At 34.8% G+C, this 24,550-nt stretch overlaps 1 protein-coding gene across 1 annotated transcript in view; it reads left to right on the top strand.

Moving 5' to 3' along the window:
* The window catches only part of LOC142346211 (uncharacterized), a 136,690-nt gene that overhangs the window by 34,666 nt on the left and 77,474 nt on the right, over positions 1 to 24,550 (top strand). Inside the window, exon 9 of the mRNA XM_075398724.1 lies at positions 19,991 to 20,090. Coding sequence (XP_075254839.1) covers positions 19,991 to 20,090 — 100 coding nt within the window. The remainder of the gene's footprint in view (positions 1 to 19,990; positions 20,091 to 24,550) is intronic.

The following is a 24,550-nucleotide window of genomic DNA, read 5'->3' as shown; positions in this document are numbered from 1 at the left end:
TTTTTAAACATCATAATTTTTTTAAACCAAACCAACAAATCAGATAATTGGGACAACAATTTTGACACTTTTGCTTGACCAAAGCCGCGAAACCCTTGGCTGCTTATTATTGATTTCATAATGGTGGTCTACAATCCTAAAATTTTGATATTTTTGGTTCCTCTCGTTTTTTAATATTTGTGTGACGTGAGGTTATCTAAAAATTCGAACATTCAAAACAGTATCAGACATGTTATTTAATTAGAACTTTCTGTTTGTTTAGAAGCAAGCCTCACCTTTATGTATTTGAATAATCATTAACCACTATTGTACCGCTATTGTAAAGTTATATATCAGATTGAATAGAGAATTAACAAAATACTTACTTAAATCATTGTCTTTGAGATACTGCAAGCTGAAACTCGGATCCACTTGCATCCACGACCTAAACTTTCAATATTTTTCAACAACATTCAATAATATACGTGCAATATCATTTACATTTAAATATACCAACCCAGTTCAATATCGGGAAACCCTTGGTATAGCACATGGTGACAGAAACGGACACCAACAGCTGAGGAGATCCAGCTGAAACAGATCACAGGCAGTATCTTGTGTTACAATGTCAGCATCCTAAGCCTATCCTACTACACAAAGACAGAAAAACTGGATTTTACGTGCAAAAGATCACCGAAGCAGAAGGGTACTACCCCAGACTACATTTTACAAGTGCTAGAAGCCAACACGTCTCGTCAAACATGGTTCGTTAACCTTTCCAAACTTTTGCAGTAAATTTATACAATGTCCTATCTAACTTGATGAGCGCTCAGTCATTTTGATAACATGAAACCATTTATCATGAAAACAGAATGAGGTGGAAACAGGTATGGAACGACTAGAAATCATCTCATGGTGCTATTGAATTAATTCGTCATAACTTCATCAACTGTGTCATTAGAATTGAAGAAACCTAAGAAAGAGGGCTAAATATTTCAAAGAATTTTGAACACAGTTTTGACACAAAAAATTTAGAATTTTGACAACTTTAAAACAAAGCACTTAATTTTTGACCTTTTCTGTTCCTAGATCTTTCAATCACTAATTTTTGATACCTTTTCTGGAAGTTTTATTGAACAAAAGCTACAAGGATTTTCGATAATACAACATGGCTCAACCACAAATAACGTTGAAACCGTACTCAGGCACAGAAAAAGAAAGTTTTAGGGAATTTGAGAGACTACTCAGAAGCATAATAGGAGTTGCAGCGATAGGAAATGCACAACAGGCCAACTTTATGTCATTGTATCTTAAGGATGCTGCCTTAAGATACTTTCAAACATTAGACGATGCTACAAGAGCAGACTTAAATTTAAGTTTAACAGCACTAAGAAATCACTTCTGTAACCCACAGCTACAGGAACTTCATAGAATCAAGTTGGAAAGTTTAAGATTTGACCAAAAAACAGACACACCTGAAAATTTCTCAGTAACACTTCAAAACAAGGCAGTCAGAGCTTATCCTGACCCCACACCAAACCCGGTAGCAGCAGCTGACCCTGCACTAGATGCAGGAGCAGAAAGAGCAAGAATAGCACGTGAAAACGCAGTGAATGCGCAGAATTTACTTTTTGCACAGAGTGAACGTGACAATCAGGTTAAACGACTTTTTGTTAAGGGTATGCCAAGTTGGCTACGAGCTAAGCTACTTGAAAAACCAGATACAGACACAGTGGATGATTTGTGTCTTTTTGCTAGAAGACAACTGACAATCCATAATCTATGTAAAACAGATGAATACGCAGACGGAGCATTTAGTGAAATGAGTAACACAGTATCAGAAAACTTAGTAAATGCACTTTCAAAACTGACACAGACTAGTGAGGCTATGGAAAATAAAGTAAATGAACTTCCGAAACAGTTTGAAGAGCAGAAGTTGCAACAACAGAAACAAGATCAGGTTTTGGCTCAACAATCGAGCATGAATGCTCAGCAAAATTTTTATCAAGACAGAGGCGATATAAGAGGAAGCTATAGAGGCCGCTTGCGCGGTGGTTATAGCGGAAATCGAGGACGAAATAATTATCGCGGTAATTACAACCGTAATAATTATAGAGGCCGTGGGAATTTTAACAATAATTTTCCCCGTAATAACGGTCAAATGTTTCCTGCTATTAACCCTAATCATCCAGCCCAACCCCCAGCCCAACAAATGCCTGAATCATCTCAAAATCAGATTCAACAACCAGCTACAGTTCAAATAACACCCCCAGCTCCACCGGGTCATATTGCTACGACCCAGTATTCTCCAATGACTTGCTATATTTGTGGTTATCCTAACCATCCCGCTAGTCACTGCGCTCTGAATAATAATAGAGGCAGACGAGGTGGTGGAAGATTTCCATTTCGGAGAAACCCAAAAAACTAGACGAGCCACAATTTCCAGAAAAGTCCAATTTTTCTACTTTTTCTAATCATCATCATGATTCTGACGATTTAAATAATGACAGTTTCGAAGCAGAAAATGAATTCTGCGCAGTTATCCCTTTGGAGGGAGAGTTTCTTTCTTATGTTAATATTCTTTTTGATAATAAAATCAGACGAAAAGCCTTGATTGACACTGGCTCATGCGCCAATGCAATCCCAAAAAATTTATTAGATAGCTTAGAAAGCGCTAACTTACATTTTAAATTTATTGAACCATCTTTCAAAAATGTTAAATTGGCATCAGGATCGCCAATCAAAATTACTCAAGCAGTCGAAATCACTTTTGAGATAACAAATCACAGATTTACTGATACATTCTTGGTTTTACCAACAATGAATTCCGTTATTATCGAAAACCCATTTTTTAAGAGAAATCTCATTTGGATTTGCCCCGCTTTCAACCTTTTACAACTCCCTAACCTTACTATTCAGTTAAATGAGATCAAACCTCAAGGCAAAAAGCCTTCTTTTGTTAAAAAACTTAAGAAAATTCCAATTTTTATTAGCAAAAAACAAGCCTTACCTCCAAACTCTCACCAAATCTTAGAATGCACACTTAAAGAGAACTCTGAAAATTTCTCTGATTGTAGTGGTGTTGTTATACCTAATGATGAGTTTGAGCAATCCACTGAAGTTGCATTAACTTCATCCCTAAGTAGAGCGGAAAAAGATGGGAAAATTTATATTTCCGCCATCAATATCTCTGATCATTATGTTCATCTTAAAGCCAACACTCTGGTTGCGTCATTTGAAATTTTAAACCAGTCTCAAGCCGAAAAACTGATTAACATCGACCCCCAGCTTATAGCTTTAGCTAAACAAAGGGACCCAAATGATTTGGAAAATGGTTTAAACCAGCTCATTCAAATGGAGTGTTTTGATAAAAGTTCCAAAAAACGCCCTAAACCCGAGTACGAAAAACTCTGGTTTCCAACCCCTGAAACTTGTCCTAATCCTGATTCACTTCCGCCCCTTCAACGTGAAATTTTTGACCAAATTCAACATTTCAAGGTCTTGAGAAAATTGACCCCAAAGCTAATGAAGTTCATAAACAAACATTTTTGGCAAACTTTAATTGGGATAAATCTGTTTTGTCATCTGACCAAAAGGTCGAGGTCGAAAATTTGTTGACAGAGTTATCTGACATTTTCGCCAAACATCGTTTTGATGTCGGTTATAATATCGAATTGAAAATTAAACTAACACCCGAGCATAACTCGCCTGTTTATGTACAAAGTCCACTCACGCCCATACATTTACGCAATGAGCTAATTGTTGAACTCGCACTCATGCACTATTATGGTTTGATTACCACACTCTCACATTCCAAATACAGTAGTCCAGTGTTTGCGCAGAGAAAAGCATCCGGTAAATTAAGAATTTTAATTGATCTAAGACGAATAAACCACTTGCTAAGGAATGACTATATAAATACTAACTTTCCAATTTCAAACATGAGCGATGCATCAAACCATTTCGCCGGAAAGAAATTATTTACAAAGCTTGATTGTTCACAAGCATACCGTTGTGTACAAATGGCAGATGAACTTTCAGTACAACTTTTGGCATTTAATTTCGCCTCTCGGACTTATGCATACAAATGCCTAGCACAAGGTTTAAGCAAATCTGTCACAGATTTTAGTTCATTCATCAGGCACTACTTAGATCCATGCTTAGCAGCAAACATATGTACACAGTACATGGACGATATTGGCAGTGCAGTTAACAATTTCAATGATTTAGTTCCTAACCTTAGAAAAATTTTTGAATGTGTAAGAAAGTCTGGTTTGAAACTTTCCCCAAGCAAATGCGAATTTGGCGTACAGGAAATAACATTCTTAGGCAAAGTTATAACCCCAGCAGGAATTCAGCCCGAAACTCAAAGAATCAAAAAATTCCTCAGTAAATTGACGATGCCTAAAACAGTTAAGCAAGTGAAACGACTTGTTGGTTTTTTGCAATTTTGGCGTGATTTTATCCCTAACCTAGGTGAAAAAACTACCGTTTTATAAACTTTTGCGGAAAAATGTTGAACAATTTATAACAGATGAACATGAGAAAAATTTGAAAATTTTAAAAGATGACCTACTTAAAGCAACAACACTTACACTTAGAATGGCGAAGCCAGGAATGCAGTATGTTTTATTATGTGACGCCAGCTATCACGGCGCTGGTTTTGTCCCTATGATCGAGGACTATGTACAGGGTAGTAAAAAAGGTGAAAGAAAAACATATGCACCAGTTGCTTTTGGAACAAAGTTGTTTAATGAAGCTCAGCTCAAATTTTCAATATATTACAAGGAGTTTCTAGGTCTATATTTTGCTCTTGTTCATTTCTCTCATTTCATCTGGGGCACTGAAAAACCTGTTATTGTTCTGACGGATAACAAAAGCCTAGTTCAGTTTTTTCAATCAAAAGAAATTCCTCCATCATTGTGGAATTATCTCGATAGATTGCTATCATTTAACCTAGTGATTGCCCATATTCCTGGGAGAGCTAATTATGCCGCAGATTTTTTGTCACGCATGCAAACTGGTCCTGACCAAACAATTGAATTGAAACTAAAAGATCATGTGCCCATCAGGGAAATTGAAGTTGAAACAGTTGCTAAAACCCCTGATGTACTTTTAAGTTCGATCGAAAATTTTGAAAATCTTTTCAACACCAACTCTGTAAAAATTGATGATAATTTACGTGATCAGCTGATACAAAATGGAATATCAGAAGCTATTTTGAGTCAAATTCAAACTAGTCAAAACTATGAAATTGACGAAATTTGTGGTCTTGTCAGACTTTTGACTAAAACAACAGAAATTAACGCAGTTTTGATGCCAGATCCTGGCGACAAACTTAATGATTTACATGACCGTTTAACACCGCTGAACCTTTCTGAAGAACAACAGAAAGATTAAACACTTCAAGAGGTAAAAAAGTGGATAAAAGACGATAAAAACCTTGACAAAACTTATGCGAATTTCGAATTGACAAATTATGCAAAACAATATAACCGACTTATTTTGAAAGATGACGTTATTTACAGGCAATTTTTTGATCATGCAGGAAAAGTTGAATGTCTTCAATACTGTTTACCTAAACATTTGTGGAAAGAAAGCTTATATAGGCTGCATAATTCGCCTACAGCAGGCCGTATTGGCATAAATAGAACTAAAAATGAGTTCAGAAGTAGATTATACTTCCCAGGTTTCACAGAGTTTTTGATCCGAATGATCTCAAATTGTCTTACATGTATTCAACAAAAAAGCATTCCAAGTAAGTCTTTGAAACCAGTTTTACAACCAGTTTCGTCTTTACAGTCCTACCCATGGGATATGATGCAAATTGACGTAGTAGGACCATTCAAGTCACCACTTTATAAATACGTTCTTACCGGAATAGATGTGTTTTCCAAATACCTTTTTGCGGTACCTCTAACAAGTGTTAATACTCAGCGATTAGCTCATGAACTTTCGTTGATATTTTGTTACCACAGCTATCTTCCAAAAACCATTGTTTCTGATCTGGGATCAAGTTTGGTTTCTGAATTGATGCTTGAATTGACATCTCTTCTAGAGGTGGAACTTAAGCATGCTTCCTTGAAGCACGCTCAAAGTGTTGGAGTAGTTGAAAGATCTCATGGAGCGCTAAAACGTATTCTGAAGCTCAACACCAATGAGCAATGGTCAAATTGGCATAAATACGTTCCATTGGCAGTCTTTATACACAATACTTCGTACTACTCTTCAACTGGTTGTTCACCCACTGCAATTTTTCATGGTCGTGAACCTATAAAACCACTTGATTTGAGATTTGGTAACATTGCAGTGAAAAAATTTGATCCTAAGTCAGATTTCGTGATTGAGTTACAAGACGCCATGCAGCAAAAGTTTAAAGAAACTAAATCAAAATTGGTTCTTAGCTACCATCAATATCGCAAACACTACGATCAAAAAGCTTTAGCAAATCCGTTGAAGTTACACTCATATTGTCTACTCCTTAACCCTAAGTTGACTAACCAAAATGATTTTGGAAGTAAGTCGTTAAATGTCTGGTTACCATTGTATAGAGTAGAAAAAGTCCTTACTGATTCCAATTATTTGATTCGCAAAGTCGGAACACACTTTACTCAGTTTATTCATCGTATAAGACTCAGGCCATACAAACCACACGAGCCTCCAGTTGATCTAGATAACTTAAATCCAGATAAGTTTGTTCCTGACCCAGTGTTAGGTAAGTATAGGCAAGAACCTGAGCTTTTCGACGACGAAATACCCAAGCTGTTGGAGCATACGTTTATGAGTGATGTCCCAGAACAAACAGAGCAGGAAGATGAAGATAACATAACCACTTCATTCAATTTTCAAGTTGCCAGATCTCCAGCTCCACCAGTTCCAGCGTTATTACCTCCGCCAGTATTACCGCCAGCTCCAGCAGCATTGCCAGCAGCAGCACCGCCAGCACCAGAACAAAAAGTTATACCAGATGCTGGCCCAGTTCTTGAATTCCCCGACCCTGTAGTTCCAGAACCATTAGATGATGAACCAAATATACAGGATCAAGCAATTCAAGAAGAACCGAAGCCAATAACAGATGATGAAAACGATGACGACAATTCAGATCATACTCAGAACGACCAACTTTTTGCTGATTACCCGGAACCATTTGAGACAAGGCAGTCTCAAATTCCTTCAGTCAATGATAGAATTCGACCAATTTTTGAAGTCGATGAAACTCCGGAACAGCGAGAACCGCGTCCTACGAGGATACCCGCACCTAATAACCCTGAAACGCCGATATCTGCCCCACGCAAGCGAACAGTAACGTTTAATCCCGAAGTGAAAGATAAATCTACTCTAAATCGGACGAATCCAAAACTTGAATTCAGACATGGTCAACCATACCTTCCATATGTATCCCTTACAGATGCTGAAAAACGTGACTTAATTGTGAAATCAAATCGCGAAAATCTTCGACGTACAGCTTATGGACATGGTGCATCCCGAGCAACAAAGTATGATTATAAGCGGAGCGAAGAAGCTCACCAGAAACAGTTAGAGACACTTCAAACTCCGAGCTCTCCATCCACTTCACAAGCTTCATCAAAACATCCTTCACCTTTGCTTGACTTAGTAACAGGTGCAAAACGACGCACAAGAGAAAACAAAGCAAAGGCAGAAGTAAAGAAGCAGTCAGGAATGAAAGCTATAGTAGACGACAGCTTAAAAATATTCTTTAATCGAGAAAGTCTGGAAAGCTCAAAGTTTTCAATCGTCGAAACAGTTTCAAAGTCAAACCCGGCATCCTTTTGCCGGACATTCAATTTGCAAATTCCTCAAAGTAGTCTCGAGAATCAAAGCATAGATCTAGGATCCCTCATAACTGTTTCCGACACTACAAATGATAGATTTATATATAGTCTTGTGACCAAAGAAACAGACGCCCATAAACCATCATATTTATCATTACAAAGTTGTCTTCAGAACCTTAAAAACCACTGTGAAAACTATAACACTACCGACTTAGCAATTGCACAACTAGATTGCAAGCCACAGCAACTTTCATGGCCGGAAGTTCTTAATCTAATCCGAAATGTATTCAACAACTTTAACTTAAATTTATATGTTCATGTTAAATAAAAAAAAATAATAAAATACTCTATCAATCAGTATTTATTCACATCCTTTATTACTTCTAACCACTGGTTAATTTCATTCAACCTATTTACTTAAATATATATTTAACCGGAAAAATCTAGATAACTTAATTTTTTGACAATCTTATCAGATCAAAAAGTAATGTGTCTTATTTCTATGAAAACCATTTTTGATCCGTTATTTCTCTAATCCAGCTTTTATACGTTCTACTGCATGTATGTAATCTAATACAAGCTACCTACCTATGTGTATTTAACTGTTATGTCTTAAAAACCATTTAAACTCATCAAATTTTTGGAAAACCCGATTTTCAAATCGAATTTTTTATGTGTTAACTACTCCCCAGACCCCTAATACCCCCCTTTGTTTTTCTAGTGGGACCATACCCTATCCAATGGTACCACTCTGAATCCCCAGTTTTGACCTAAATTTCACATGTTTTTTGACCCATTTTATCTGATTTCATGTTTTTTTTTCTTAAATTTGACTAATTTTTCCTATGTTCTTCCTTCTACAAAAAATTTCATCACTGCTGTAAGAATAAGTTCATATAAACGAGATGTGAATCCATATTGATGGGCATAAACAATGATACAGATTAATTTTAGCATGTTCTTTGAATTTTAGCCAATGTCTCATCATCGGATGATTCCTCACTTTCGCTGTTTTCTCCTCTAAGACACCTACTTGTCCGAGGAGGCGTAGCGCAATGAGTGCCAGAAGGTTTAAAATCTCTAGTTCCGCTAAATTGTACATTTTAGTTAGATTTTTTACGTATGACCACTTGAACAACCTTGTAGAACTAAAAATTAAGCATAAAGAATGAGCAAGAAATTGAAGGAGCTCGGAGCTATTGATCCGAGCACTCTCGCGCAAGGTTCAACCACAACCCAGCCCCATTAGGCCTTTCTGTTGAACCACTGTTAACAACATGTTTATAAGTTCTAAAATTTATATTTTGAAATTTTTCCATGAAAATTGAAAATCAGTTAAAAGTTTCACTAACTCTGCTGTAGGAAACTCTATAACCGGCTCGCAGTGATAGTAGTTTTCAGTTTTGTGAATCTTCGAGCACAGTAAAAACGCAGCTCGGTAATGCGACACGTCCTCCTTAAATGGGTACCGTACCCAAACACTTGTGTCATCACCATAGTCGTAATAGACACAAATGTCGGTCTTTAGGAGCATTGCCAGCCCGAGAAACTAAAAACAAAAAAAAATTTTAAAGGAACACACTAAATAAAATGCTCAATTGTTCTCTTTTTCTTCCCTTAATAAAAAGTCTAGCTCAAATTTCCCAACAGTTTTTATTTCATATAGAACAGATTTTAGCTGAAATTACCCAGTAATCACCGACGGGTGACACTATCTCCGTATGTTTAACTACTTCGAAAATATTAGGAGTGAACCCAATAACTGCTTCACTCAGTTTACTGAATTTGTCACTCAGCATAATGGCGCCAGTCTGCTTTCGAAGTATATTGCACTTTAGACTCTGCACATTATACACATTTGATTCTAAACAAATAACAAAAATTCCATTTTTTAAACAATTTTGTTTTTCTTTTGCTTAATATTAACAATTTACTTGATTCAGTCCCTGTCAGCAAGTAAAATATGCTTGAGAAAATGCATTGTCCCCACACACTAAATAAAATGCTTAATTGTTCTCTTTTTCTTCCCTTAATAAAAAGTCTAGCTCAAATTTCCCAACAGTTTTTATTTCATATAGAACAGATTTTAGCTGAAATTACCCAGTAATCACCGACGGGTGACACTATCTCCGTATGTTTAACTACTTCGAAAATATTAGGAGTGAACCCAATAACTGCTTCACTCAGTTTACTGAATTTGTCACTCAGCATAATGGCGCCAGTCTGCTTTCGAAGTATATTGCACTTTAGACTCTGCACATTATACCCATTTGATTCTAAACAAAGAACAAAAATTCCATTTTTTAAACAATTTTGTTTTTCTTTTGCTTAATATTAACAATTTACTTGATTCAGTCCCTGTCAGCAAGTAAAATATGCTTGAGAAAATGCATTGTCCCCAGCCATCGGACAGTTCATACTCCTCATTTAGACTGGGGGACCCCAAAAGTGTTGTTCCAACAAATCCCTCACAAGGGTCTTTCTCCCAATGTAAGCCTAGCTCCGAGCATAACTGCAGTTTTCTCGAGGTAGTCACACTGGCGGCCTTGATAGGTCCTCCCGGTTGCTAAACATAGCATTGAGGACAAGAGCGAAGGAACCTATTAAAAATTATAAGACCGGAGTGTGAAACACAATTTTATGATGTGATCATGATGATTTGATTAATTTTACACTTACTCTCTAACTACTATTGACAAGCCACCAGTAAAGTCTGGGAGGGCGAAATTTGCTTCTATCAAAGCCCCCCGTAGTCGTACCTCATGATAAATATGTATTTTGGTGTCACCACCAAAGTGAATGTCTGCTAAGACAAGGGCCGCCTCGTCATAAGTAGGAACATGCTTATTTTGTAATAGCAGTTTGCCATCATCTGATAACGTAAATGATTCAAAAAGTTTGTCAAATTTCTCCTTGCTATTATACTTAAGAACCTTCTCCCGAGGCCCAAAGTTCCTTCCATTTTTAAGGTACAACTTGATCTTACCGTGCATGGTAACTTCCATGATTTATATCTGAAAAATTTGACCTTTTGAATTTGTGAGCGCTCACCAATTGTGAGTGTTAAAAAGTGTTCATTAAGAAAAAAAAGAGTCAAATTAGTCAAAGTTTATCTAAAACAAAAGGCCTACGGCTAAATTCTAACACAAACAAGCTAAAACAAAGTCTAGTTTAGTCGTCTGCAAAGTTCAGTCCAGAAGTCTTTTCTAAAGTACTAAGTTTGCAAGATTGTCAATTGCTCGACGAAACTTGTATAAGAGGTAGAGTATAGTGAACCAGCTGCTCTGGCAGCAGCACACACAGCCAACCACGACCAGAAGGACTTTTGCAAAATCCACCCCTCCAAACTCTTGAGGGCACACAGAGGGAACCTTGCTCCAAACTTTGCTGCCGCCCACCACCACATAACTCCCATTCTTGCAGCAGTGTAAAATATGGCCCCGAAAAGCTACTTCGTCACAGGACGAAGCGAACGCAAAAGCAAGGGCAAACAAAGTTGCAACAGTAACAAATTTCATTTCAGAGAACTGAAAAAGATTACAGTCACTTACCAAGGAACAGATTTTTATATCTTGTTTTACCTGATTTCACTCAACTCAAAAGAGGAATGAAAAACTTTAAATCTAAAACACAACAAAACTGGTTAATAACACACATAAAACCTAACTTATGTTTAGATGAGGCTTGCCATCTCCCTAACCCTTTTATTCCTAACAAAAACCTATTGCTCGACAGACTATGACATTGATTATGACGACGTTTTGAAAAAAGGAATCTTATTCACGGAGGAATCTAAAATCGTAATTGCCGAAAAATTCATCCCAGTCCAATTCTTAGTGCCATTCCCATCATACAATTTCACTCTGAAAACTGAAATCAAAGATATGCTTGCTCAACTGAATGAAATGTGGAAATTACCATCAGTCCATTGCCCTCTCGATTTCTCATCGCCATTTCATACAAATGATTCATATTTTAACGTTGATTGGATGTTCCAAAAAATTCAAAATGAAGTGAATCAATTGAAAGTCGAAATCGAGCAGTTACGAAACGAAACGGCTACATTTCTTGGAACAAAATCACAACGTAAAGTAACGAAGGAGGAGGATCTTTCGCGAGGAAAGAGAGGTGCACACATTGGAGCTTTAGCAGCATCAGGAATTGGCCTATTTGGATCAGGACTCATTGCAGGAGGATCTGCAGAATGCGGACTTACGGGCATATTTGGAACTTGCCAAGACCAGTCTCAAACTAATGCAGCCAACATTGAACATCTTGGTACACTAACTTCAGTTCTGACAACTTACGTTAGTCAACTGCGAACGAATACCGATCAAAAATTTTTCATGGTAAGCAACAAGCTTAAGGAAATCGAAGAAGCCCAATCGCAAATGACTGAAACACAAAACAAAAATTGGCAAGTAATCCAAGAACAATTTAATGTTATCGAAACAAACTTTAACATTCTCCGTGATTGCAACCAGATGCTTTTTTCCAACCAACAGTTGAATTTTAACTTTGATACAATGTCTTCCCTACTGTCTCTACTATATTCAGATGTCAAAAGCTACAGGGCATCAGTCTACACTTACCGAATTAACATCTTAAACGCGATTCCGATCTTGATGCAAAAATTGTTGCCAATTTCTATTGTTCCAAAAGAATCTTTACAAGCTATCCTAAAATCTGTTGGAGAAGACTTGACTTTGTCTGGCAGCAGATTATCGTTAGCTATTCCGTACAATACGGATCTGCTTTCGTATTACGAAGCAAAATTACTACGTGATGTAGTGACAGTCGAAAAAGGGTTGACTTTGACCCTTACGATTCCGTTAGCATCACGAACAACTGCATTCTCTACATATAGAGCAAGAGTGGTACCTATGCCACAACCTGAACCCCGTATGGCAATCAGATGGGTGATTGAGAACCCTTACCTTGCCGTGTCTGAGGATCAAGATGAAACTGTTACATTGTTTCAACAACAATTCGATAGTTGTATAGGATCATCGAAGTACAGAATTTGTCACGAGCAATTTCCATCTCAGTCAAATCAGCCTTCATGCCTTGCAACGTTGTTTTTGGGATCGATTCTCAAGACAGCAGAAACATGCGACACGGAAGTGTTTTATCTTCCGACGAATGTTCAAGCTGATAACTTGGGATTTGGAATATGGTTGCTAACGTCAGCAACAGATGGATTCAACATTAGGACTTACAGCCTGGAGAAGAGCATCGGTAACCTTGGCTCAACGAAAGACGGATGCAAAATCTGTATTCTGCCTGTTGAATGTGGTTACCAGGTGAAAGTTGGTGACAACATTAAATTGCGTCCTGAATTGGAAGTTTGCGACAGAATCACACCTAAATTTGTAGACGTCAAATTGCCAGATCCGCTAGAACATCTAATGGGAATCGTACCCAGCTTGGAAAATCTTCCCTACTTTGAATCTAGGACAGTAGCAGGAGTTGACTTGATGAAAAAAGTTAGAGCAAAACTCATCCACAGCCCGAAAGTTGAATCCAGTGAAGACCTCGTAAAGATCGCTATGCCTATTACAATGGAGATGAGCAGTCTTAAACCATCATTTAAAGCTAGCCTGAAAGAATACGTTCCTATTCAAATGTCTCTCTCATTAACCGTAATTGTTTTTATTGGAAATTTATTGCTTCATCTGTTATTCATGTGGGCCTACCATAAGTTTAAAATCATTCGTGATGTTCTGCCATCTTTCAAATCACCAAATCCAGATATGAAGCCTTGTTATATCATAACACTCGATTGGACTAAACCTGATGAGGTAGAGCAAAAGATTAAATTGAGCAAAGATCTCGAAAATCAGTTCCAAATTTACCATCAAATGGGCAACCAACTGATATCATTTAAAGAAGCGCTTAGAATTATGGGAAAAGCAACGCCCAGTCGATCTCAATCGTCACATTCAATTCATTCGCCCCAACATACAAGTGATGTTCATGCTTCTTCACAAAATCTCACCAATCAAGCAGAAGCAACTGTATAATTGGTGCAGTGAAGTTGTAAATATTAAATGTATGTCGTCTTGAACCCGATTCTTCAACTGGGACCCAGAATGCGATGACAGTATCCATTTTTACTTTTATATGACATGTAATATTGGACTGGAACGATCATATTGTGGCAAAACTTCAACCTGTATCTCTTATATATCCAATTATTTTCTACAACAGAGATGTCTGCGAACTTCCCTTCTAACCTCAAAGAATGATGGACTTCACAATTTTTTTGGAGTCTGGAAGTAATTGAAAGGAGGGGAGTGTGACGTGACGTTATCTAAAAATTCGAACATTGAAAACAGTATCAGACATGTTATTTAATTAGAACTTTCTGTTTGTTTAGAAGCAAGCCTCACCTTTATGTATTTGAATAATCATTAACCACTATTGTACCGCTATTGTAAAGTTATATATCAGATTGAATAGAGAATTAACAAAATACTTACTTAAATCATTGTCACTGAGATACTGCAAGCTGAAACTCGGATCCACTTGCATCCACGACCTAAACTTTCAATATTTTTCAACAACATTCAATAATATACGTGCAATATCACTTACATTTAAATATACCAACCCAGTTCAATATCGGGAAACCCTTGGTATAGCACAATTTGTGAAAATTTTTGCGACCTTTTGATATCAGTCAGTGGTTAAATTTGAAGGTGACAAAGTGAGTAGTTCGAAAGCTGAAATTTTTATCGGAAGCTGAACTCATTTTACAGTGCAGCAAAAATAGTGCTTGAACAAGTTGTTCGTGTTTATAGAGATTTTTTTTCACGTGCCACACTTCTGCTTTTGATGGTTTTTGTTGATCTGCCCCCGAATGCCAGAAGAGCTGATATTTGTTCTACTGGTGCATTTACGCTATTGTTGAAAGCAATCAACGGCGCTATTTATGTTTTGGACTTTGACACAATGTTTTCTTAAAAGCGTTTATGAAAATTTGAGTTTTGCCCAATTTTTTTTTAAATTTCTGTTGTCTTATCATAAAGTTTCAGAATTGGCAAGTCCGGCTGAAATTTTATTGAAATTACGTTAAGTGCGTTTTTTGTTTTTAGTTAATGACTAGTTTTTTCCTCGACGCTATTCGTGTGCTCATCTCTATTTTGGGGCTCTTTAGTGGCAGGTCTCATTAGTTTTTTTAATTAGGCTTGCATTGATACTTACTAGGATTTAACTTGATAGTTAAAAAGTTATACGACTTAAATTTCGTTCGTTTTGCGGAATTAATAAATTTTCAGTTTCGCAATGTTTCGCAATATTACTGGTTCATTTTGTAGCAATGTAATTAATTTAGTCTCAATAAATACCGGTTCCTTAAACATGGATTTTTTTTGGTCTCTAAATTATGTTTAAATCTCAATTATAACAGATATCATCTGCCCTATGATCTTGCATTTTAAATTTGATTAGCTGGTTTGTGGCTATTATTTTACACGGAGATCATTTTTTCCAACATTTAAGATTTTTTAACCTTGCCTTCTTGTTTTTCGTACGTTCTATTTTATTTTCGTTTTGTCCCTGATTGTAAATAGGAAACAGTGTTTAGTGCACTCTATCTTCAATTGTTGTAAAATGGCAGACGGTTTTGATATATGGTTACGTTGTCTATTAAATTTGATGCCATTGATTTCCAAAACATGAGTTTCGACAAATGTACATTATTTGTCATTTTGGCCATTTTGTTTCGCAATGTTTTCTCAACAAAACTGGTTTGTGATTTGGTTATAACTCGCATCGTGAATTCCTTTAGCATGATCTGATTGGATGATTTTAACTGTATGAGCTTTAAAAAAAATGTAATATCAGTTGTTCATCTCCTTTTGTTTCTTTTACGTATGTAGTTCCATAAGCTTTGTTGACAATCAAAGGCTGTTTTTTATTGTAGACAAGTTAACAGTTTTCGCATTCCTGCCCAGTATGTTGCAATCATGTGACCGCCCGGCAAGAAATCAAAGGCCCACTATTTCGTTATCTTCCACGCAGTAGCTTAATTTGTAAGCATTTGGTCAATTCTTACGCTATGCTATATGAGGTTTTTTTGTATGTTGTGCGGTAAGTTTTTGAGCTTGTTTGAATTACTTCATTTAGTCAAAATCAATGCTGCACCAATTTTCCAAATCCAAACTGAGATTTTAAATTTTTGTCGACTTTTAATTCAGTTGCATAAATGGATGGCATCTGCTTTTCAGCAAAATTTTATTGAATCTATGAAATGTTCATTGTTTTCATCTAGCTGTTAGACTTTTATAATTCTTGTTATTGAAAAAAATGTGAGTTCTAGGTTTCATCATTAATTGTTGGTTTTTTGTTTTCTCACTTAAACAGGTTTCAGCTTGAGAAAAAAATCTCATCCGCTCTCATGTGGTATTTTTGTCTCGCTTAGTGGTTTCAGTTTATATCTAGTCTTCTACTGCGAGACATTTATTTCCAAACAATTTTTGTTATTTACTGGATCTACACCCTCTTTTAAAATCTAGTTTGTTACTGTAACTTTTTATCGACTTTTTGTTTATTCTTAATGAAAAGTCTTATCTGCATTCTAACAAAATGTTTTTTGCTGCCTGTTAACGAAGAATGACATGAATTGATTAAGATTTTTTGATATATGATTACATGTAACCTGAACGAAACTAATTTGCAAAAACATTTTGAGCTGTCTTTTTTGCTTTTTTTAAAATTTTTTCATTCAGGGCTGATGCTGTGTGTTCGGCGAACTTGTATTGCCGTTTTCATTGACATATTGTATCTGGTATTTGATGAGTTTAAAGACACAAGTTTTTGAAGATAAAGTTCTTGGTGCTTTTTGTTTATATAGAACTAGAAGTCAGAATCACATTTTTTGTTTTTGGCAAAATTTGTTTTCACTTAGAGTTGTCTTTTCTGCTTCAGAAGTTATGTTAGTGAGATTTTCATCTCTTACCAAGGCTTTTTCCTAGTTCAATTTTTCCCCATGCTTGTGCAATAAAAAGAACTAACCGCAATGGTATTGAAAACGAGATGACGGGTTTTGATTATTTTAACAGTATTAGCTTTCGAAAAAGGTTCAGTTACGAATATTCTTCTGTTTTTTTGGGTATATATAGGTATATAAGCTTTGTTGACAATCAAAGGCTGTATTGTTTGTAGACAAGTTATTAATTTTCCCAGTACATCGGGTAGCAACTGACGACTGGCCAAGGTTTTGTTGTCCTCATTACGTCGTTTTTCTCAATATATGTTGCAGTTATCTGACCTCGCGGCAAGAAATCAAAGACCCACTTTTTTGGTTATATCTTCCTCGTAGCAGCTAAATTTGGAAGCGTTAGGTCAATTCTTACGCTATGCTGGGATTTTTTATAAGTTGTGTGGGAAATTTTTTGAGCTTGTTTGAACTACCTCATTTATTCAAATTGAATGCTGCAACCATTTTCTAAATCCAAATGGGAACTTTCCGCCGACTTTTATTTTAGTCGAATACATGAGAAGCCATCCGCTGGCCAAAAAAATATCATTGAATCAATGATGTGGTCATAGTTTTCATCTGGATGTTTTTTGTTTTTTCATAATTCTTATTATTGAAAAATAGTGAATTTTAGATTTCGTCTTTAAATATTGATTTTTTGTTCTCTCAGTTAACCAAGTTTTAAAAATATAATTTTGGTTTCAGACAGATTTAAAGCTGCAATTTGTATCAATTAACTAATTTATTTTGAATTATCGTTTTTGTGCTCTGACTCTATTTGTGTCTATCTTTTAGAAGAACTGATTCTAGTACACTAACTCTTTTTCTCTCTCTATTGCACTTTCATAAAATACAAGCTCACATATACATACACCCACACAAGTGCACGCGCACACAAACACAAATAAAACCCCGACACCAAAAAAATACAAAAGATTGTTCGGAAATTGATCTCTACCCATGAGGGTAGAGATCAATTCTTCATCGCTCATTTAAGTCTTCTTTGTTTTTTTGGAAACTAGTGTGACTTTCTGAGGCAATTATATCGGTAATTGTAGAAGTGACTATAAATTTTGAAATGTTCATGACATTTTTCTAAAAATTTTGAAAAATTTGCTGTTTCTTGAGCATAATAGGCAAATTCGTTTTTCTGAAGCCTCGCAGATATGTTACCAGCCAGACTTATAACACCAAGCTTTTTATCTTTTAATATTTCTTTATACATCTTGCACAACAAGTTTGTTTTTGGTATTAAAAGTTTCACTGTCAACGACGTACTTAGTTTGTCATATTACATAAACGTCCACAGATTTAAAAAGATCATTTCGAGGAGCAATTCCACATACGGAGAAGTGAAAAATAATGTTTTTCTTTATTTCAATAAAAATATTTTGATTATTTAATTTTTTCAACCTGGCGATTCTTAAGTTCTCTAACTCTCAAAGTCTCTTCTATTGAATTGTGCTAGAGGTTTGTTCGAATGATATGCTCTGATAACACAGGGAATTAAAATTTGATAAAAAATGTTAAGAAAAATTTTCCATCTTTACTTTTCAATAGTAAATTTGATTGATTTTATTTTCCTTCCAGGAAACCGTTTTTTAAGTCTGTGTGATTTTGAAAATAATGAGATGGTTAATTCTGATGATTAAAAAGAGTGTTTGCTTAAACAACTCTAGAATTTAGAAAAGGGTAAATTTTTCTATTTTTAGTTTCACATTTTCAAAAAATTTTTTTGCTAATTTGGGAATTATAAATTGCCTGAAGTATTCGTTTTTTTTTCAAAAACTCATTTCCATAAGGAGAAACATTGGTTCGACAAAAGTTTTCAATTAGCAGAAAACAGCGAGACGGATAAACAGTTTAAACGAAATTTTGAGGAAAAAAAAAACAGTAATTGATTTTTTTGGCTAAATAATATGTTCAGTTTAACTCCTGTCAACAATGTTTGCTTCATATGCGATTCGAGCTTCCGCTTGGGTACTTGTAACACTAAATTTGAGTAGCAAGTCGTAATCCTTGAGCTAAATGGACTTTGTGGTAATTTCCTAAAAACTAACTTTTCCTCAGAGCTAGAGTATAAAGAGTATGTATACTTCTATGGTAATTACCAGTTTTATATTACAAAATGTTGACATTGCTCTGCTCACTTAATTTTGGAGAATGTGGCATTTTAGATTTAACAGTATTGATTTAGCTTGGGTGATTTCTGTGACCTCAATGTAATCTTAATGAAGAAAGTTTTAATCTTAATGGGATTTTTGCCTATGACTTCATCATAACACTTTTTTTGTTTTTTCTTATCTATCTTTTAATATGTTTTTTAATGGAAAGAAATAGATCTGAGATTAGAGACAAAACTAACTGTTATTTTATTCAAAGACAAATATTAATGAAATTAGCTTCATTTGAATGAAGCACGGTATTAGAAATGTGTAAAATATGTCACAGTATGTAAAATGATCGGTTTTGCTTTATAATGGGGAACAGTGCCACGGAAACAAAAAAAGCAATTGAAAGATTATCAAATTTTAATTATGTCAAGCAAAATTGACGATGGTGTATTTTTCTGCTGTTCTTGACTTTTAAAATTTTCATTCTACAATATTGCACGGCTAGAAATTTGCTCGTGCTTTTGATTTGATGAAAAGCGAAAATGATACTGATATTTCTTAATGCTACATCTCATTCTCTTCGAAGCAAAAAGCAATAAAAAATGCCTGTTACCAAAAATTTCCAATACTGTCGTCTGCTTAAAACTTGAGGAATATTTACTTTGATCATATTGTTTACAACTTGTGTGGTAATTTTTTTTGGATTTAAGAACATTAGGGTAATCATACGTTGTTTTTGAACTATTATTTGAACTTGTTCCTTAAAGCTAAAGAGAAAACAAAAACTAGCAGTTTTTGCATGTGAGTTTGTAATATTTTTCTCTTCAACGCGTTATTTGAACTATAAAATTTTTTGATTCGATTGATTCACTCCTTTTTTACCGTGTATTATTGTTAAAATACTTTTATAGGCCGTGAAATTGATAATGACGATAAACGAGATCCGAAACTGATGTAACCAGATGTAAACATTTTGTTTTAATCCACAAATGATCTTAATAGTTCCTCTAACACAGGTAGCATTATTAATTCGTATATTTTAAAGATGACCGTCTAAGTTGTCAAAGGAAGCCTATGGAAGTGAAGGAGTTTGTTTTGATGGGGTTATTATTTGTGTTTAGCACCTCATGCTCAAGAACCAAGATGGACGCCTTTTGATCTTCTGTGATTTGATGGTACAGAACAAGGCACTTGACGTCATCGCAACAACCAAGGAGCCAAGTTAGTTATTCACAATTCAGTGGTGACGACAAGTCTACGTATAATAGGATATCATGATACCGTTTTAATGAGAAATAACAGATTGCCAGTTCATTACCCGGACCTGGGTAAAAATGTTGTTTTCTTAAGTCTCTTTGTAAATAAGTGTACGTTTTTCATTTATTGCGAGTCGTATGAGCTAATATTCATTCGCACATGCTGTTAGGTCTCTCGCGCTCATCCAAAAATTTTACTATTTTTCGAATCGAAATCGAAATTTCTTGACTTAAAACTGAATATTAATTTGCAATATCGAAATTAAATCTAATTAGCTCTCAACTGAGTATCAGAACTTTTTTATCATTCAAAGACTTTTGTCAAAATTTTGAACAACCCTCGCACGGCTCACGATCAAATCAATTACGAAAAATGCAACCCAATTATAGAGCGTCAGTTCTTTTATTTCTGAAATTATCAGAAATTTTTAAAACAAGACAAATTCGACATGTGAAATTTGAACAAAAATGCATGTATTTAGTCGTTAGATCACCTGAAAACTTCTACATTCAACCCTTCAAAATTTGAGAATTCTACCAAAACTAAAAGACAAAAAATATGGATTAATTGCCCTCATTAGCTAATCAAATGGCTATTATATAGTCGCTCTTTTTTGCGACGCGAAGTGAAGTGTTGGAGGGGTGCTTTTTAAAATCAATTTTGATGGAGTTTATTTCTAACAGGAAATGAATCGCGTATAAAAATTGTAGTGTTTTGCTGCTGAACAATTTTAATTTGAAGAATGTGGCGACAAGGGTGTGACTTTGATTCATACTGCTGTTTTTTTAAAAACAGCGGAAAATTGTTGCGAGAAAAATTTTTTTCTCTTGTCTTGTGAAAATTTTTTTTTTCGGTAATGCTCCTGAAGCAATTTTTATGGCATCTGTTTTTATATTAAAAACTTTTATTGCGCCTAGTAATAATGCTAAGATTTATTAATAGCCGCAAAGCTGATATAGAACTCATAGTTTTTTCATTCATTTACATAAAGAATTTATATAGTTTTAGAGAGCTGTCTTTATTTAAAGATCTGTGACACTTTTTCTACGTTTTCTCGTCAATGAGAAGTCAAATTGGAGTTTTGATTTTAGTCACACCGGATTATTAAAAGAGGTGAAAAGGAAGTAATTTTTTGGCTACAATTGTTTTTGGTTTTTGAGATCCAATATGTTGTTCACGTGTTATATTTTGTTTTCGTAAACGTTATTTCATAAAAATTTTTCATTTTTGTTCAGTTATTTAGTCTCGTTATTAACACGTTTCAGTAGCCCTTTATTGAGGAATATTTTAACCAAGTTACTGCTTTTAATTTAAATTGGTTTTAACAACTTTGACTTTCCTAAAAAGTATCAGAACTTTGTTTTTTATCCACTTAATATTATTTTAAACTGCTCTTGTTTTCTCTCGTGGGGTTCATAAATGGGTCTATCTGTTGTTCTGTCACTTAGTCTCACTTTATTATAAATTCCATTTGCTCTCAAGTTCCATTGGCTCTCTAATAAGGCATATTTGAGTTCAGCACATTATTTCTCTGGTAGTGTTTTTTTTGTTTTTACCCGCTTTTGTGCTTCGCTTGTTTTCCAAAAGTAATATTGATTTTCTGGATTTTGTAGTCATTTTTGTTCTGTCTCTTAGGCTCAAGAATGACCGGCCTCACTGGCTCTCTAATGAGTCATAATTGAATATAGTAGGTTCCTGCTAGTTTTATCTATTTTTTGTTATTGTAATATAACTCGATTGTTTTCATTAAATGTGAGCAATGTGAGCAAATAGATTTTGACGGTTTTTGAAGTCGTTTTTGTTGTTGGGTCACTTAGTTTCTTCAATTAAAAGTCTTGTGTGCTCATTATGGAGGTGCGACTAAATCCACTTACACATATCAGTTAATTGCTGATTTTTTTGTTGTTTTTGACCACGTTTGTTGAATTTTTGTACTTTTGATTGTTACCTATCACTTTTGTTACGCGTTGCCTGAATTGTTTCCATTTACATCGATGCTTTCTATTTAAGACTAAAGCAGTTGTAAAATTTAATTTTTAGTGATTTTGTTGCCTCCTATTTGCATAGACATTAGTAAAAATCGATGAATGCTGAATTTCGTATGTGTTGTGCTTTTTCCGAGGTTTAATTTTGGCGTTGGTATTGGACATTATAACCCTTACAACCCTTTTTCTATGAAACAGAATTGAATTCCGTTTCTAGATTTTTTTTTGTTTTCTTTATTTTTGTGATTGTTTATTATCAGAAGAGGTCCTTTAAAGAGGTCAATAGTTTTGTCTTGAAATTTTGGATTCTTTGATTCGAATTCAGGACTTGTCCTGATATGCTGTTTCATTTGTTGTCTTCATCGACGCTTCTTGAAACCATTGGACGGACCTCTTCATTTTCAGTCATCTCACTTGATTTGCAGTTGATTTTGTGTGCGTGTTGTCATTTAAAACTTTTAAGTGAATTGTTTGAGAAGTTTTCTACCTATTGCACTGAAAAATGATTTCTGCTTGCTCTTATTTAACTTTAAAATGGACAATCTTTAACTAATTGAAGATCAATGGAGTGCATCAAAAATTTGCCAAAACTTACGTGACCTAGTTTTAAGAAGAAGGGGTTTTTATTCGTTTTATAGCTTTTGCTTACATGTGTCATATAACATTGACACCCAAATTCTATTCCTTAGAATTCTTCAAAATATCAGGTGGTCAATTTATCTATCTTTATTCTTTGCCTTTTCAGTTACAATGAGGGCTATTGCGTCTATTTTTCGGCAGTTTGTTGGCTATGTTTGATGACAACCTGAATTTTATTATTTTTACAGTAGATTTTAGTCGATGAAGATGTTTTTTTTTAAAATTATTTAAAAGATTTGAGCGAGTTTTGACCTTTTTTTGTTTTAATACACTTTTGGAAACGAAATGGTACACTAGTTCTGGTTGCTGCTTTTGCATGCAAATTGCATGTAACAGTTTTATGTATTTACAGCTCTTTCCTATTGAGAATTATGACAAACAAAAGAAAACAAAAGTTATTATTTTTACGTCAATTGCTTAGCATTGTTCAAATGTAGAGTAGCTAATGTACCCATTATGAGGTGTCTCTTATAGTGCAATCAGTTTAATGTTCACAATTATGTTATATGGTATACTGAATCGATAGTTGATTTTATCTAACTTAAAGTTATATTTTGACCATTTTTTTACTTGAGATTTTTACTTTTCTTGACTCGTTTAGTAGATCCTATTTATTTTAAGGTTTACTTGTTTCGGCGAATCAACCCTCGAAATTATGCGGCTGTATTTATTACTCGCTTTACCTTTCGTCCACTTTTTCCAGTTGGAAATGTCATGATTTTTACTTTGGCAATCATTTACCTCAATCATTGTATCAATTGAATTGAATGAACAATCGATTCACCGGATTGACGCAATATTGTGATTAAGGTCCACTACAGAGGAGCAAAATCGAATGAAATGGGATAACTGATGAACTAAGGTCATGAAGAATTAATGCTCAAAAACGCAGTGTTTTAAGTTATCGAAGTTAATAATAGTAATGGTAGCTGGTATAAATATTGGGCATATTTTCTTCTAATTGAAAGGGATTTCCGACCAAATTCGAACACGTTTTGACATCTGAAACATAGACCAGAAACGTTTTGAATTATTGCTTTTATTCCAATACTTTTCACTACCAAAGTCGGTCAGTTTTTAGTGTTGGCTTTTTCCGGCAATTAGCTAGCTATATTTAAACAAATGACCAACAGAGATTTTAAAGTATCACTCCCGTAACAATTCTGTTTTATTAAGATCGAAAACTTAATAATTTTCTATGATCTAATAAACACAGATTGTAGGAAAACTCGAATACCAAAAAAAAGGTGTTTTCGTCTCAACGTTTCTACCTTATCTTTTAATTTGAAATGTACAGATTAATCAGAATCAACCTGAAAACTTGAAAAATAAAGCAAAAATCAAGCATCAAAAGCAATTATTTTGTTCCTGTCGTAATTTTTTACAAACTTGCAATTGCTTGCGCATATCAACCTTTGAACGCCTTACGAGCAAACAAACGAAAAAAGCAAACATTAACACAAGTAATTCCGAGGTTGTTGGTAAAGAAAACCTAAAAACAACATTCGAATATTTGAAAGATATAGCAATAGCAATTGAAATTTGATTTAAATCAAAAGTTTAGAAAAAGAATTGCCAAAAACAGTAAAAAGATCCGTTCTTCGACATTGCTGATGATATTAATAACTTCAAATTGAAAATCGAACTCTTTTTATCGGGTTCTTTTGCATCATAAATATGTCAATAAATCAATGTAGTCATTTTGAAATCTGTCATGAGTATCTGTCATATCCATCATGAACTGCGGAGCTATCTTAAATTGGCAAAATTCTAAAATTGAAATTCAGAAATTGCCGACAA

This window comes from Convolutriloba macropyga, chromosome 9 (genome assembly GCF_964194025.1).
Source record: "Convolutriloba macropyga chromosome 9, txConMacr16.3, whole genome shotgun sequence".
In the NCBI taxonomy this organism is placed as follows: domain Eukaryota; kingdom Metazoa; phylum Xenacoelomorpha; order Acoela; family Convolutidae; genus Convolutriloba; species Convolutriloba macropyga.
The sequence above is the reverse complement of the archived record's forward strand: the minus strand, read 5'-3'. Positions and strand labels throughout refer to the sequence as shown.